The sequence below is a fragment of the Eriocheir sinensis genome, chromosome 25, assembly GCF_024679095.1.
Source record: "Eriocheir sinensis breed Jianghai 21 chromosome 25, ASM2467909v1, whole genome shotgun sequence".
In the NCBI taxonomy this organism is placed as follows: Eukaryota; Metazoa; Arthropoda; class Malacostraca; order Decapoda; family Varunidae; genus Eriocheir; species Eriocheir sinensis.
In genome coordinates, this window is record NC_066533.1 from 3704754 (window position 1) to 3718609 (window position 13856).

General features: G+C 44.2%; 1 protein-coding gene across 1 annotated transcript in view; it reads right to left on the reverse strand.

The window, feature by feature from the left end:
• LOC127003214 (NADPH oxidase 5-like) overlaps positions 1-13856 on the reverse strand; it is a 72998-nt gene that overhangs the window by 9353 nt on the left and 49789 nt on the right. Inside the window, exons 9-17 of the mRNA XM_050869589.1 lie at positions 13448-13636; positions 12409-12611; positions 11908-12071; positions 11023-11180; positions 9631-9790; positions 6170-6252; positions 5701-5884; positions 2385-2507; positions 675-850 (exon numbers count right to left, since the gene is read on the reverse strand). Coding sequence (XP_050725546.1) covers positions 675-850; positions 2385-2507; positions 5701-5884; positions 6170-6252; positions 9631-9790; positions 11023-11180; positions 11908-12071; positions 12409-12611; positions 13448-13636 — 1440 coding nt within the window. The remainder of the gene's footprint in view (positions 1-674; positions 851-2384; positions 2508-5700; positions 5885-6169; positions 6253-9630; positions 9791-11022; positions 11181-11907; positions 12072-12408; positions 12612-13447; positions 13637-13856) is intronic.

The following is a 13856-nucleotide window of genomic DNA, read 5'->3' on the forward strand; positions in this document are numbered from 1 at the left end:
GAGAAGGAGACTGGATTAGTTGAAAATGGCCGAGGAAGGCACTGATAGGATGAGATGAAGAGGACAGTGAAGAAGAGATACGCAAAAGGAAAGTAGGAGAATGAATGGAATGGAACGTGAAAGTGAAAAGAGGTAAGGATGAAATAGATAAGGGTGGTATGGGATGGAATAGGGTGAAAAAGGAAGGTGTGAAATGGGGTGGAAATAGTGTTGGATGTGCTGGGAAGAGAGGGTATAGGGTAGCATAAGGAAGGAGAGAGTATTCAGGGTGGGTAAGGGAAGAGATAGTAAGAAAAGATGAAGAATCAAAGGGAAGATAAGATGAGAAAAGAAATCTTTAGGAAATGTATCATGAGGGTAGGCTCCTGGGCACATCTTGGAAACTACAGATAAGACTTGGTGTGATATTGAATGAAAGAAATCCGGCCCAAGTAACCAACTCAACCATACACTTCAGATTAGATGGAATGAAGTTGTTGATATATGGTTTCTGACTGACTATGATTTATAAGTTTCTAAAAAGTCAAATAAATAAACTTTCCACTTCATGTTTTCATCAACTGAACTTCCCACTCAAACTCTTAATCAACTGAACTTCCCACACTACCACTTCATCTTAATCATTTGAGTCTTATTCCCCCTTCAAATGGTAATTAATCAATTGAGTGTATCACCTCTAGTCTTCATTGTCATCGGGTCCTGCTTGGTGAGCTGCAGGTCCTTGCTGTGCTTCTCATACTGTCCCTCACTATCCCTCTCCATCTCTTCACTGTCCTCGGTGTCCTCATCTATGGACTCAGTTTCAGAGGGAAGGTCCAGCGTGATGACTCTTGGTTTGCGACGCATGTATCTGTTAAGGAAATGTGATGTAGTTCACAAATGATGCTGCTGCTACTTTGGCTACTACTACAGCTGCGGGTGCTACTGCTACGCACTCTTCTTACAAGCTCAGTTGAGTGTGGACATCAGCTCACACTTTTCTGCCTTGCAATGAATGGTCTGTGCTACCCCTTATAAGTGACTACATCTTTCCCCCTCACTGGGGAGAGAAACATGGTTGGACCCAAATAAAAAAAATGCTACTACAATAACACCTGCATCAGATATTGAGTCTACCAGATGGTCCTTCACAAACACTGCAGCACTGTCCATGCCTTAAAAGCTGGAGAGGGAGCACCCGTACCTTTGGATCAGGATGCAGAACTCAGGAGTGTATATATTACCAAACCCCTTGATGAGACTGTTTTTGCCCTCACTCATTTGCTGAGGGAGAACCATCTTGACATCACCCCTGATGAGGTGGAGGATGTGTTCCAAAGTGTTGTCTTGTGATAAACCCCTGCACCAGTCCCTAGAACCCATCTTCAAAGACTTGAGCATCACCTTTGCAAGGAGTGAATCAAAATGAGTCACTAACGTATAGAGCCCATACATCAGGTCATATAAGTAGCATTCTGAGGTCCACTTTTTGATTCCCTCAACTTAGGCTTCTTGAGTGTATTCTCTGTCAGGAGGTTCATCCTAGGGCCCTGTGGTGCTTCAACTGTCACAGAGCCATGCCTTCGATCATGTGTTGAAGTACTTTGTGGCGTGTGCAGTGGGAAGAAACTGATCTCAGAGTGTCTCGATTCTTTAAGGACCAGTGACAGCTAGGTTGCCTGATATCCGAACTGTAGTGGAGTACACCATGCCTGGCTCAAGGGTTATGCCCAGCAGCTGAGGATGCTCCCTCCTGAGCCATCAGAGAGGCTTTTCAACACCAGGCTTTAATGACCAGGCTGTCCCCCAAGTAACACCTACAAAGGTGGGTCAAAGCACCTAACAACATATCTGACCACTCCTCCTGCCTCATCTTTTCCCCTGCCAGAGAGGACTGTGTCAATAACTACCACACAGATGAATACTTGCCACCCCAAGATGCCTCTACAAAGACTGTCATCAGGAAGAAGGGAATGACTCATGCCTCACACAGGAGTTAGCAATATGGATTTTACAAGCTGTGAGGGCCCAGGCAACCGTGACAACCAGTGACACATGACCTTCCTCTTGCAGGTGAGCAGTCATCATCTTGACATTTGTTTGACTTGAGAGCCCTCAAGGCCAGTGACAGTCTCCACTGGTATCATGAACACCTCGAGCACAAGGTCATTGCCATTGAGGATCCTATGCAAAACTTCTTGAGGGAGCTTCTCTCCAGTACTCCCCCCCCCCTCAAGTCTAAGCACTAGGAGCTCGTCAGGATTGTAGCTACCAAGAAACTCTTCAATAAGCTGCCTAGCAAACAAGTGGCAAGCCATCTATAACCTGATAAGATACCAAGCCCCTCAAATCATCATCATCATCAGCAGCCACTACTTACCTACCTATCTTCTACTACTACTCACTTGAAGCTGGTAGCCTGGGTAAGTCTGGGCCGCAGGTAGAGGGCGTTGCTGCTGTCCTCCTCAGTCAGCCTCTGCCCGGCCTCTTCACCACCTTCGGGAGATGGCAGGGAGGCTTCAAGTTCCCTGTCAAAGGAAGAAAGGGTTCTTGAGATGGTACTGCTTTTTCCGTTGTTTTAAGAGTTTAGATTTTAATGGGTTAGAAAAAAAATCCTAAAAATGCAATTACAAGAGAGACCTACTTCATTTGCCCATCTACCATCTGTTTCTGTTTATGTCTTTCTGTGTCTTTTTACCTTTTTCTAACTTCTGTCCATCCGTCTCTCTCAACACGACTTACTCATTTAAAAACCAGAGGTGGGCAAGTGCGGTACTTAGTGGGATAGTACTGCATCACAAAAAAAGTACCGCACTACCGCGGACTGCACTAAACAATCCTGCAGTACTTTTTGTGGTACTTAGAAAACCATCGAAGACATTTGCAGCGCGGCATGCTCACAGATTTTTTTTTTCTTTTTTTTTCCAGTGAATCAGACTCAATTAGCCAATCGGTATAGTCATCAGAATCAGTGATTCAGTCATTCTGACTTTTCAGTTATTGTTCATAATTAAATACTAAATGAATAACTCAGAGTAAATCTGTTTGTCACTCAACCAAAGGCGGCGCGCCATGACTGCCTCTGATGATGACTGTACAAGCAAGCACTAACATGAGCGCCGCTCATGTCCCGTACAAATTTTTCTTTGATGCATAACATAGTACATAGTACTACTACTACATACTATATCTGTTTTTAACTTCATTGTAACTCCTCTACTCTCTCTCTCTCTCTCTCTCTCTCTCTCTCTCTCGGTTCTCACTCACTGACGAAGACAGGCAAAGCCTCCAAGAGGATTTGCACAAAATTTCAGCTTGGTCGGATAGATGGGAGATGCCCTTTAACGTAGACAAGTGCCAGGTCCTTCAAGTTGGAACGAGGAATAAAAAGTTTGATTACGAAATGCGCGGCGTTAAACTCAAAATCGTTAAATGAGTCAAGGTATTGGGTGTCAAATTGGCGTCAAACCTCAAATTCTCACAGCAATGCATCGATGCAGCAAATAAGCGAACAGAATGTTGGGCTTCATTAAAAAGAAACTTTTATTTAAGAATAAAGATGTAATACTCCCGCTCTACAACAGTTTAGTCAGACCCCACTTGGAATATGCGGTACAGTTTTGGTCTCCCCACCATGCAAAGGATATTGCTAAATTAGAAGGTGTTCAGCGTCGGGCAACGAAAATTATCCCTTCCTTGCGCAACAAATCCTACGAAGAAAGGCTTTCTACCCTTAACATGTTCTCTCTTGAAAGCGTAGCCTCCGAGGAAAACTGATCGAATGTTTTAAAATACTTAATGGTTTCACGAATGTAGACAGATCAACATTGTTTATGATCGATGACACTTTGCGGACGAGGAACAATGGCGTAAAACTCAGATGTAGACAAGTAAATTCAGACTGCACCAAATTTTTCTTCACCAACGTTGTAGTGCGAGAATGGAATAAGCTCCCATCATCAGTGGTCCAGTGTAACACGATTGACTCCTTCAAAAATAAGCTCGACCGGCACTTCCTTCAACTTAATATCAACTAGAGTAGAAATGCAACGTTTTGGAGTCTTCTGATTAATGTAAAATCACTTAGGTTTAAGGACAGACCACCAAGTCTGGACCATGGGGTCTGTGTGGTCTGATTTTCTATGTAAATATCTCTCTCTCTCTCTCTCTCTCTCTCTCTCTCTCTCTCTCTCTCTCTCTCTCTCTCTCTCTCTCTCTCTCTCTCTCTCTCTCTCTCTCTCTCTCTCTCTCTCTCTCTCTCTCTCTCTCTCTCTCTCTCTCTCTCTCTCTCTCTCTCTCTCTCTCTCTCTCTCTCTCTCTCTCTCTCTCTCTCTCTCTCTCTCTCTCTCTCTCTCTCTCTCTCTCTCTCTCTCTCTCTCTCTCTCTCTCTCTCTCTCTCTCTCTCTCTCTCTCTCTCTCTCTCTCTCTCTCTCTCTCTCTCTCTCTCTCTCTCTCTCTCTCTCTCTCTCTCTCTCTCTCTCTCTCTCTCTCTCTCTCTCTCTCTCTCTCTCTCTCTCTCTCTCTCTCTCTCTCTCTCTCTCTCTCTCTCTCTCTCTCTCTCTCTCTCTCTCTCTCTCTCTCTCTCTCTCTCTCTCTCTCTCTCTCTCTCTCCAATGTAGCCAAGATCAATGTTGTTTGATTATAATAATAATAATTTATTGTTATTATTATTATTATTATTATTATTATTATTATTATTATTATTATTATTATTATTATTATTATTATTATTATTATTATTATTATCTCCTCGTTGAAATTTCCATGTGGTTTCTTCGCTGAGGCATGAGACACCAGGGCTTACAGGTTTCCCATGGGAGCCGCTATTAACAGTTGCAGTTGATATGTTTCGTCTTAATATGTTGGACAGTTTGAATAATGTTTCATTCTTCCTGGCATGACTTTCCCATATTAGTAATCTTTCGTTTTTGCTCAAACGCTGGAAAGTTCCTCCCCCTCCTCCCCTTCCCCTTCACTCCCCCATATCCCTGCAGCTGCACCACCCTTCCTTCCTTCCTTCCTTCCTTCCTTCCTTCCTTCCCACCCCCCCACTTCCTCCTCTCTCACATGATGCTGATCTCCTCCTCCCCCTTCCCTGTTCCCTCCTGTCCCTTCTCTCACCCCCCTCCCCTTCCCATCCTCTACTCCCCGGCCTGTCCCCCCCTTCCTCCTCCCTTACCTCCCTCTCTCCCTCCCCCAGTCCTCCCTTATTTTTTATTTGTTGTATATCACAAGTTATTAGTTAGTCAATGGATAGCCAGGATAGGCACTGAAGTATTTTTTATATTGACTAGTGACTGCCGCTACCGCAGTACCGCACACCACGTACCTCACTGGGAAAGAAAAAAAATGGGACCACACTACCGCAACCACACTAAGGAAAAAGTACCGCACTATCGCAACCGCACTACTGATTTTTAAGTACCGCGCCCACCTCTGTTTAAAACAAGCTCGACCGACACTTCCTTCAACTTTTTATTTACTAAAATAGAAATGCAAAGTCTTGGTGGCATTTGATTTAATATAATAATTTCACTTAGGTTTAAGACCACCTAGCCTGGATCATAGGGTCTATGTTCTGAATATCTATGTAAATCTAGGCTATATGTAAATTCTCTCTCTCTCTCTCTCTCTCTCTCTCTCTCTCTCTCTCTCTCTCTCTCTCTCTCTCTCTCTCTCTCTCTCTCTCTCTCTCTCTCTCTCTCTCTCTCTCTCTCTCACCCGTCAGCACCCCCGTTGCTCTTGGTTACTTCAGCCTCCGAGTTTTCCTTGTTTATGCGCCTCTTCCTGCGGGTGGCGGCGACAGGGGCATCTTCCTGGCCCTCCGTCACCCCTCCCTCGCCGCCTGCCACCCTTCCTTGCTTGGTGTCGTGATCGTAGGCCAAGTTAGTGACACCATTCTTCCCTGCAGCCGAGGGAGAGAAATGGAGGGACAACTTAGCATTTTCTTTCGATCATTTCCTTTCTATATCCACACATTTTATTCATAGTGAAATTAGGTAAAGTAATAAGAAATTGAGAGAGAGAGAGAAGTTAATATGAATGCAGTATGGTAAGGAAAGGAGACAAAGTGTAGGAGCGAGCATGATAATGACTGTAGAAATCAAAATGCAAGGAAGAGGAAGGAAGGAGGAAAGGAAAAAGAATTCCTGAGGAGAGGAATCATTAATTAAAAAATGCAGAACATCACCAGAACACACACCAGAGCCAGGGGCCTGGATGGTGGTGGAGGGGGCGGTGAGGTATGCTCCAGTACGTCCATCAGCAAATAACCTGCAACACAAAACACGCAACACTTTCAGGTGATGGAATATATTAATTTTAATAATGATAACAAAATTAAAAATGACCACTAGGATAACAATACTAATAATAATGATTAAAGTAGTAACTCTCTCTCTCTCTCTCTCTCTCTCTCTCTCTCTCTCTCTCTCTCTCTCTCTCTCTCTCTCTCTCTCTCTCTCTCTCTCTCTCTCTCTCTCTCTCTCTCTCTCACTTCTTGCATAATTTTTTTACCTCATCTCCTCCAAGGGAAAGGCTCTCTCAGACCCCCTTGAGCGAACACTTAGTACCCTGAGGGATTTTTTAGTATAGACGAGGGGGGGGAGGAGTAATGGGAGAGGACATCTAGCTCATAATACAACCAGGCAGCTTAGAAGTAATTATAGGGGAGTAACAGAGGGCGGGCTAAGACTCTTCTATACTAACAGCAGGAGCCTCAGAAACAAGATAGACTTACTAAGGGGTGAAGCTTGTTCAGAAAATTTTGACATAATAACGATCACTGAGACATGGATTGACACTGCCAATAAAAATTTTAGATCGGAATTTGAAATAATGGGTTATCAGATGTTTCACAAAGACAGAAGGGGAAGAAAGGGAGGTGGAGTTGTGCAATATGTTAAAGACTCACTTAAAAGTTAGGTTAACAATTCAGTCAAAACTAACATGGATTCAGAATCAGTTTGGGTGGACGTTTACAATAGGAAAGAAAAACTAACCCTAGGAGTTCTGTACAGGCCACCCAACCTTAACAGGCAGGACACGAGTATATTACTACAGGAGATTTGCAGGGCGAGTAGGAGTATAAATGTCTGCGTAATGGGGGACTTTAATTATAGGAATATAGACTGGGAAGTCCTAGTGGGTGACCTGGAAGCTGTGGATTTCCTTGAAGTTATACAGATAATTTCCTTAAGCAGGTAGTTACTGAGCCTACCAGAGGAGATAACATATTAGACTTAGTCCTAACTAATAATGGAAACTTGCTACGTGAGTTGGAGGTGGGCGGAGAGTTAGGAAATAGTGACCACAGAACGGTTCGTTTTAGCTTAGACTGGGCGGGTGGTTCGCGGGTTACTGGCGAACCAAACCCAGTGTTAGTGCCAGATTTTAGAAGAGCAAATTACGAGGGGCTTCGAAGACATCTTGAAGGGATAAACTGGGATAATTTAGGGATTCATGAGGGCCAGAACTGTGGGTTGGAAAGCCAGGAGAACCAGGTAGAAATGTCTTACAATAATTTAGTTAGAGTAATAGCAGAGGTGCAAGGACAGCATATACCACAGCGAACACTTAGAAAAGAAAACAATGACCCTAAGTGGATGACTCGTGGACTAAAACATGAGATAGGATTGAAAACGGGAATTTATCAGAAAATAAAGAATGGTGAAACACATCTCAAGGGCCGGTATGTCGAACTATCTAGATTAGTGAAGAAAACACCAGGATAGCAAAAAGGAACTATGAGATCAAAGTAGCAAGTGAGGCGAAAAGTAATCCTAAGGGCTTCTTTCAGATGTATAGAACAAAAACAAGGGAGAAAATTGGACCGCTGAAAGCAAACACAGGTGAGCTAGTAGAAAATTACGAAAATATGAGCACATTGTTGAACGACTACTTCCTTTCAGTATTCACACAAGAGGATCGAACAACTATTCCGGAAAGGGTTCAGGTGTACGAGGGCAGAGATGGCGATAAATTGAGGGATATAATCATTACCGGGCAAGTAGTTCAGGATGAGATAGATAAGCTTAAGAAGAATAAGTCGCCAGGTCCTGACGGGATATTTCCGAGGGTATTAAAGGAATTTAGTGATGTACTCAGTGACCCACTAACCGACATCTTTAAGATGTCGGTAAATACTGGTTATGTGCCCAGCCTATGGAAAGTAGCTAATGTGATGCCGATTTTCAAAAAGGGGGACAGGTCAGCTGCTTCAATCTATCGCCCAATTAGCTTAACATCGGTTATAGGCAAGATGCTGGAGTCCATAATAGCCAGGGACATTCGGGAGCATCTAGAGAAACATAGCTTAATTCACGACTCGCAGCATGGGTTCACAAAAGGTAGGTCATGCCTCACCAATCTCTTGTCCTTCTACAATAAGGTATTTGAGGCGGTAGACAGAGATGAAAATCATGATGTAATCTATCTTGATTTTAGTAAAGCGTTTGACAAAGTTCCTCACCAACGACTATTGCTTTAATTACAGGCTCACGAAGTAGAGGGTAAAGTTTTGAACTGGGTCACGGCGTGGCTTAGCAATAGGAAGCAAAGAGTGCAAAGCAATGGTAAAAGATCTGACTGGGGATGTGTTACAAGTGGGGTCCCACAAGGTTCGGTATTAGGTCCACTTTTGTTTATTATTTATATCAATGACTTTAATACAGGAATCAGTAGTGATGTCAGTAAGTTTGCAGATGATACCAAGATCGATAGAGTAATTGAGTCGGATCAGGACGCTAGTATTCTCCAGGATGAACTAAACAGATCGTATGACTGGGCAGATAAATGGCAAATGAAGTTCAATGTAGGAAAGTGCAGTATTCTGAGTGTAGGTAGGAACAACCCCTCACATAACTATTGCTTAAATGACGCTCTCATAAGCAGGTGTGGGTGCGAGAGGGATTTAGGGGTCTTAGTGAGCTCTGATCTCCGTCCAAGGGCACAATGCATTCAAGCTAGAAATCGAGCAAATAGGGTACTGGGATTTATTTCAAGGAGCGTAAGCAACAGAAGCGCCGAAGTCTTCCTCAAACTATATTTAGCATTAGTTAGACCTCATCTTGACTATGCGGTTCAGTTCTGGTCACCTTACTATAGAATGGATATCAAAATGTTAGAATCGGTGCAGAGGAGGATGACTAAGATAATTCAGGGGTTGAGAAACTTGCCATACGAGGAAAGACTCAAACAGTTAAACTTACATTCTCTAGAAAGGCGAAGGGTGCGTGGAGACATGATCGAGGTTTATAAATGGATGAAGGGCTTTAATAAGGGAGATATTCATAAGGTATTGTTGGTAAGAGAACCGGGAAGGACACGAAGTAATGGGTTTGAACTGGATAAATTCAGATTCAACAGGGACATAGGCAAAAATTGGTTTACTAACAGGGTGGTGGATGAGTGGAATAGGCTTAGCAGTCACGTGGTGAGTGCCAATACAATTGTCACATTCAAAAATAAATTAGATAAATTCATGGACAGCGATATTAGGTGGGGTTAGATACACGGGAGCTTAGGTTCAAAGGAGCTGCCCAGTACAGGCCTACCGGCCTCTTGCAGACTCCTACGTTCTTATGTTCTAAAACAACCGATAAACACACACACACACAGAATCAACACTAGAACATCAACATAGTCGCTCACGTGTTGAAGGCCATGGAGCCGTCCTGGAGGGTGAGCGCTGCGTGGAGAGCCTTCCCGCCCTGCTCGTGCTGCATGTCGCACTTCTTCTGTTCAGACTCGAAGTAGTCGTAGAGGCGGCGAGTCCACTGCCCCACCGCGCGTATGTGTAGCCAAAGAACGTCTGTGAGAGAGATTATTGACTGCCATATTACTGTTTCGTTAACTATATATATACATTATATTTTTTCACGCACAGAGCAAAGGCCAAACCGTAGCCTACCTATCTAGCCCAGTAATGGAGTCTAAACAATGCCACAAAGAGGTTTCAAAAGGCTAATGATCAATTCTTGTTTCAAAAGAGTTATTAATTGAACTCGCTTGTTGATAGTTTTAGTCGTAGGAAAGTGGATACAGTAGAAGGAATTAAGGCGGCTACAGAGTTTGCTAGATATAGTGCAAGGGATGCAGCGCGAAGATGCTGGTTAACTATACATGTAGGCTGCACAGCTTGTCGGGGATAATGCACAAAAGCAGCGATGTATCTACCCAGACTTACTATCCTGTGCTCAAGGGCTAGAGAGACGGTGAATGAACCAGACTCTCACAGCAATTTCCTTGACCCATTTTTTTCAGCGTAGGTACTTTTCTAATATGATTATTTACTAGAAGTGTGCACGTACAAACTAGCAAACTGTAGAAAGGCACTTGGGCTGAATCACCATCATACTCGGGGAGTTGAAGATGGTGAACAATTAATGCTACTCTTAGTTAGCGATCTCTATAATTCAGTAATTTTTCAGGCTAGGTGTTACAGGCTGCATATAAATTGCCGAACATCCTGCATAATATAAGCATTCAGACTGACTCATTGCCATTCTCGTGGCCTGAGGAAATGGTGAACCGTGAACGGATGCTACTCATTGCTTATTATCATAATTTAATCGCCGAACATCCCTCCCAAACTTTTCTGATAGCGACCTTAAATACAGTCTAGACCTGGCCTGGCGACCCCAAATGCGTGAACATGTAGCATTTATTTCCAATTATTTTTGTTATACTTTCAGATGTTTGTAATTTTATCCTCCGCCTCATTGCTGTCTGCTCGGCGGACGAGTATTATACGTGATTGCAACTCTCATGACGTGCTGAACGTATTGTATGTGTACGGGTGCTTTATTACAACGCTACTTTTGTTAGTATGTGTCAAGGAGAATCTTCATGCTGTCCTACTAAAGTAATTCAACTACATTACTGAAAAATCTAAACTTGACCTGTGTTTATTAAAACGGTCTTTATAGTATGATATGATTATTTCAAGACCCTCCTGTGACCCTCAGTAACACTCGCGACCCTCATTTGGGTCGCGACCATGGGTTTGGGAATCACTGTAATGTAAGCACTTGACCGACTCACCGTCCTGCTCGGGGGCTGAGGAGATGGTGAACGGATGCCACTCGTAATTAGCGATCTGCGGGATGTTGATGAACACGTAGTCACCAGGGTGGTACTGGAAAGTTGGCGGCCGCTTGATGACCAGATGGATGACCTTGGACGGAAGAAGTACGCCGGAGCTGAGGGGGAAGGGTGGGGGGGGGGGGGAGAAAACTTTATTATTTCTCATAATGATTCATGATAAGTTCAGGGGTTTAGTCTGAGTGAATGGGAGAAAATGTATGTCAAAGGAATATGTGATTTTTTTATACCGCTTCTTCCAAAAAACGTACTTTCAAACGTGAAAGGTGAGAGGTGTGTTTTACCTACACACACAAACACCTTGCCTAAAATGAGAAATCTCTCTCTCTCTCTCTCTCTCTCTCTCTCTCTCTCTCTCTCTCTCTCTCTCTCTCTCTCTCTCTCTCTCTCTCTCTCTCTCTCTCTCTCTCTCTCTCTCTCTCTCTCTCTCTCTCTCTCTCTCTCTCTCTCTCTCTCTCTCTCTCTCTCTCTCTCTCTCTCTCTCTCTCTCTCTCTCTCTCTCTCTCTCTCTCTCTCTCTCTCTCTCTCTCTCTCTCTCTCTCTCTCTCTCTCTCTCTCTCTCTCTCTCTCTCTCTCTCTCTCTCTCTCTCTCTCTCTCTCTCTCTCTCTCTCTCTCTCTCTCTCTCTCTCTCTCTCTCTCTCTCTCTATCTCTCTCTCTCTCTCTCTCTCTCTCTCTCTCTCTCTCTCTCTCTCTCTCTCTCTCTCTCTCTCTCTCTCTCTCTCTCTCTCTCTCTCTCTCTCTCTCTCTCTCTCTCACACACACACACACACACACACCAGGTCGACACATCAACCCAACCACATCACCTTCGCCTTACTCTCACCTTATGTAAGTCTTGCCGCGGCCGGTCCTCATCCTTATGGAGCGGTGTACTCTCTCGATGAGGAAGATGATGCCGGGAGCCACGAACCACTTCCAGAAATTGGGTCCGTGGAGGATGCAAAGAGTCCAGAAGGCAATGTAGAGAAGGTGGGTCCAGTAAAACACCTGAATGGGGGAGGGAAAGAAAACAAAAACGGCTACGGAGATTGAAAGGGTGCTATTTTTTTTTTTTTAGGTAATAGCTGGATGAAATAATAGAAAAAAGGTGTGGTGAAGGAAAGGAGTGTGTGTGTGTGTGTGTGTGTGTGTGTGTGTGTGTGTGTATCGAAACTTATTTTAGAGGAAAAAAGGTAAATAGGTGAGGGGACACACACACACACACACACACACACACACACACACACACAAACCCTCCCCCCCCTCTTCTAACACACATAGATACCCCTCCCTTCCCTTCTCTTTCCATTATATATCCTTTCCATTCCACCTCTCACACACACACCTCAAAGTAGCCAGATTTCCTGACGAAGGGGAGGGAGCAGACCACCATCACCGTTAGTATGATCATCAGCGCCACGCCCGTCGGGTTGGCGATACCTTCGTAAAGACCAAAGAGCTCAGGGCACAAGGTGAAGATGAGCTCGGCGTACGTACAGTTGTTCTTGTTGGGTTCTTCTGGGCCCGTCAGCGGCTGTATGAACACACCTAGAGTACGAGAGAGTGTTACTTTATATGCTAAATGTTATAATAGATGAAGGTAGTGAGGGACGAAAGGAAGGAGGCGAGAGAAAAGGGATAGTGAGAGGAAACAATGAGCTATTTTGATGAGCTCCAAGGGGTCTATCAGTGGCTGTATGAACACGATTAAAAAGAGAGACTGTTACTTTATTTTTAGGTGTTAGAGACAACCGGAGAGAGGAGGCAGGTAAGGGAGATGCAGAGCAAATATTTCTTTCGTTCACCATATCCCAAGGGGCCTACCAGCACGTCTACAGCATGAGTTTGATATTTATTCTTATTGTTGCGAAGCGAGGAAGGAAAGAAGGGTGGGGTGGGGTGAGAGTTGTTCTTGCTCACCATCCTGTGGCCCCGTTTGTGACAAAAAATATGAGCCCACTGTGTACAAACGGGTCGAGATATACAGCAATTATTCTTATACATTACACCAGACAAGCAAAACAAGGAGAAGGAAAAGGAGAGACGGAAAGATTCCTCCTCCATTCTGAAGTGTTATATAAGAGATGGAGAAAGGGAGAAACTCGAATATGGACAAGGAGAGACTTAGGGAGATTTAACTTTCTCCTTTTAGCGTTTCAGCAGAGAAGGTATAACGAGAGAGAGAGAGAGAGAGAGAGAGAGAGAGAGAATATATACACACGTGCTGCTGCAACTGCTACTACCACTACAATATCAGCAGCAGCAACAACAACAACAACTACTATTACTACTACTACTACTACTACTACTACTACTACTACTACTACTACTACTACTACTACTACTACTACTGCTACTACTACTGCATTGACATATGCACCCACCGAAGTTTATCAAGTGGGCGATGGTGTGCAGGACAGAGTACACGAAGATGAGGATGCCGCAGAGCTTGTGTAGGTAGAGATGCTGGTCTAAGGGCAGGAAGGAAGCCCCTCCCATCGACCTCAAGTACGTGATGGACTGACGCAGGACCAACACACACACGAACATGCAGTTGAAGTTGAGGCATTGTCCTGTTTGGGGAGGAAGAAGGGGAGGCGGATTAGGTGGTGGTGATAATGGTGGCCAAGAGGAGGAGGAGGAGGCCAAGAGGAGGAGGAGGACGAGGAGGAGGACATGATGGAGAAGTAAGAGGACAATGACAATGAGGAAAGGTGGAGGAGAAGAGGAAGAAAAATAAGAAAGAGAAGGGGAGGCGGGGGATGGTAGTTAAGAGGAGGAGGAGGAGAGGGA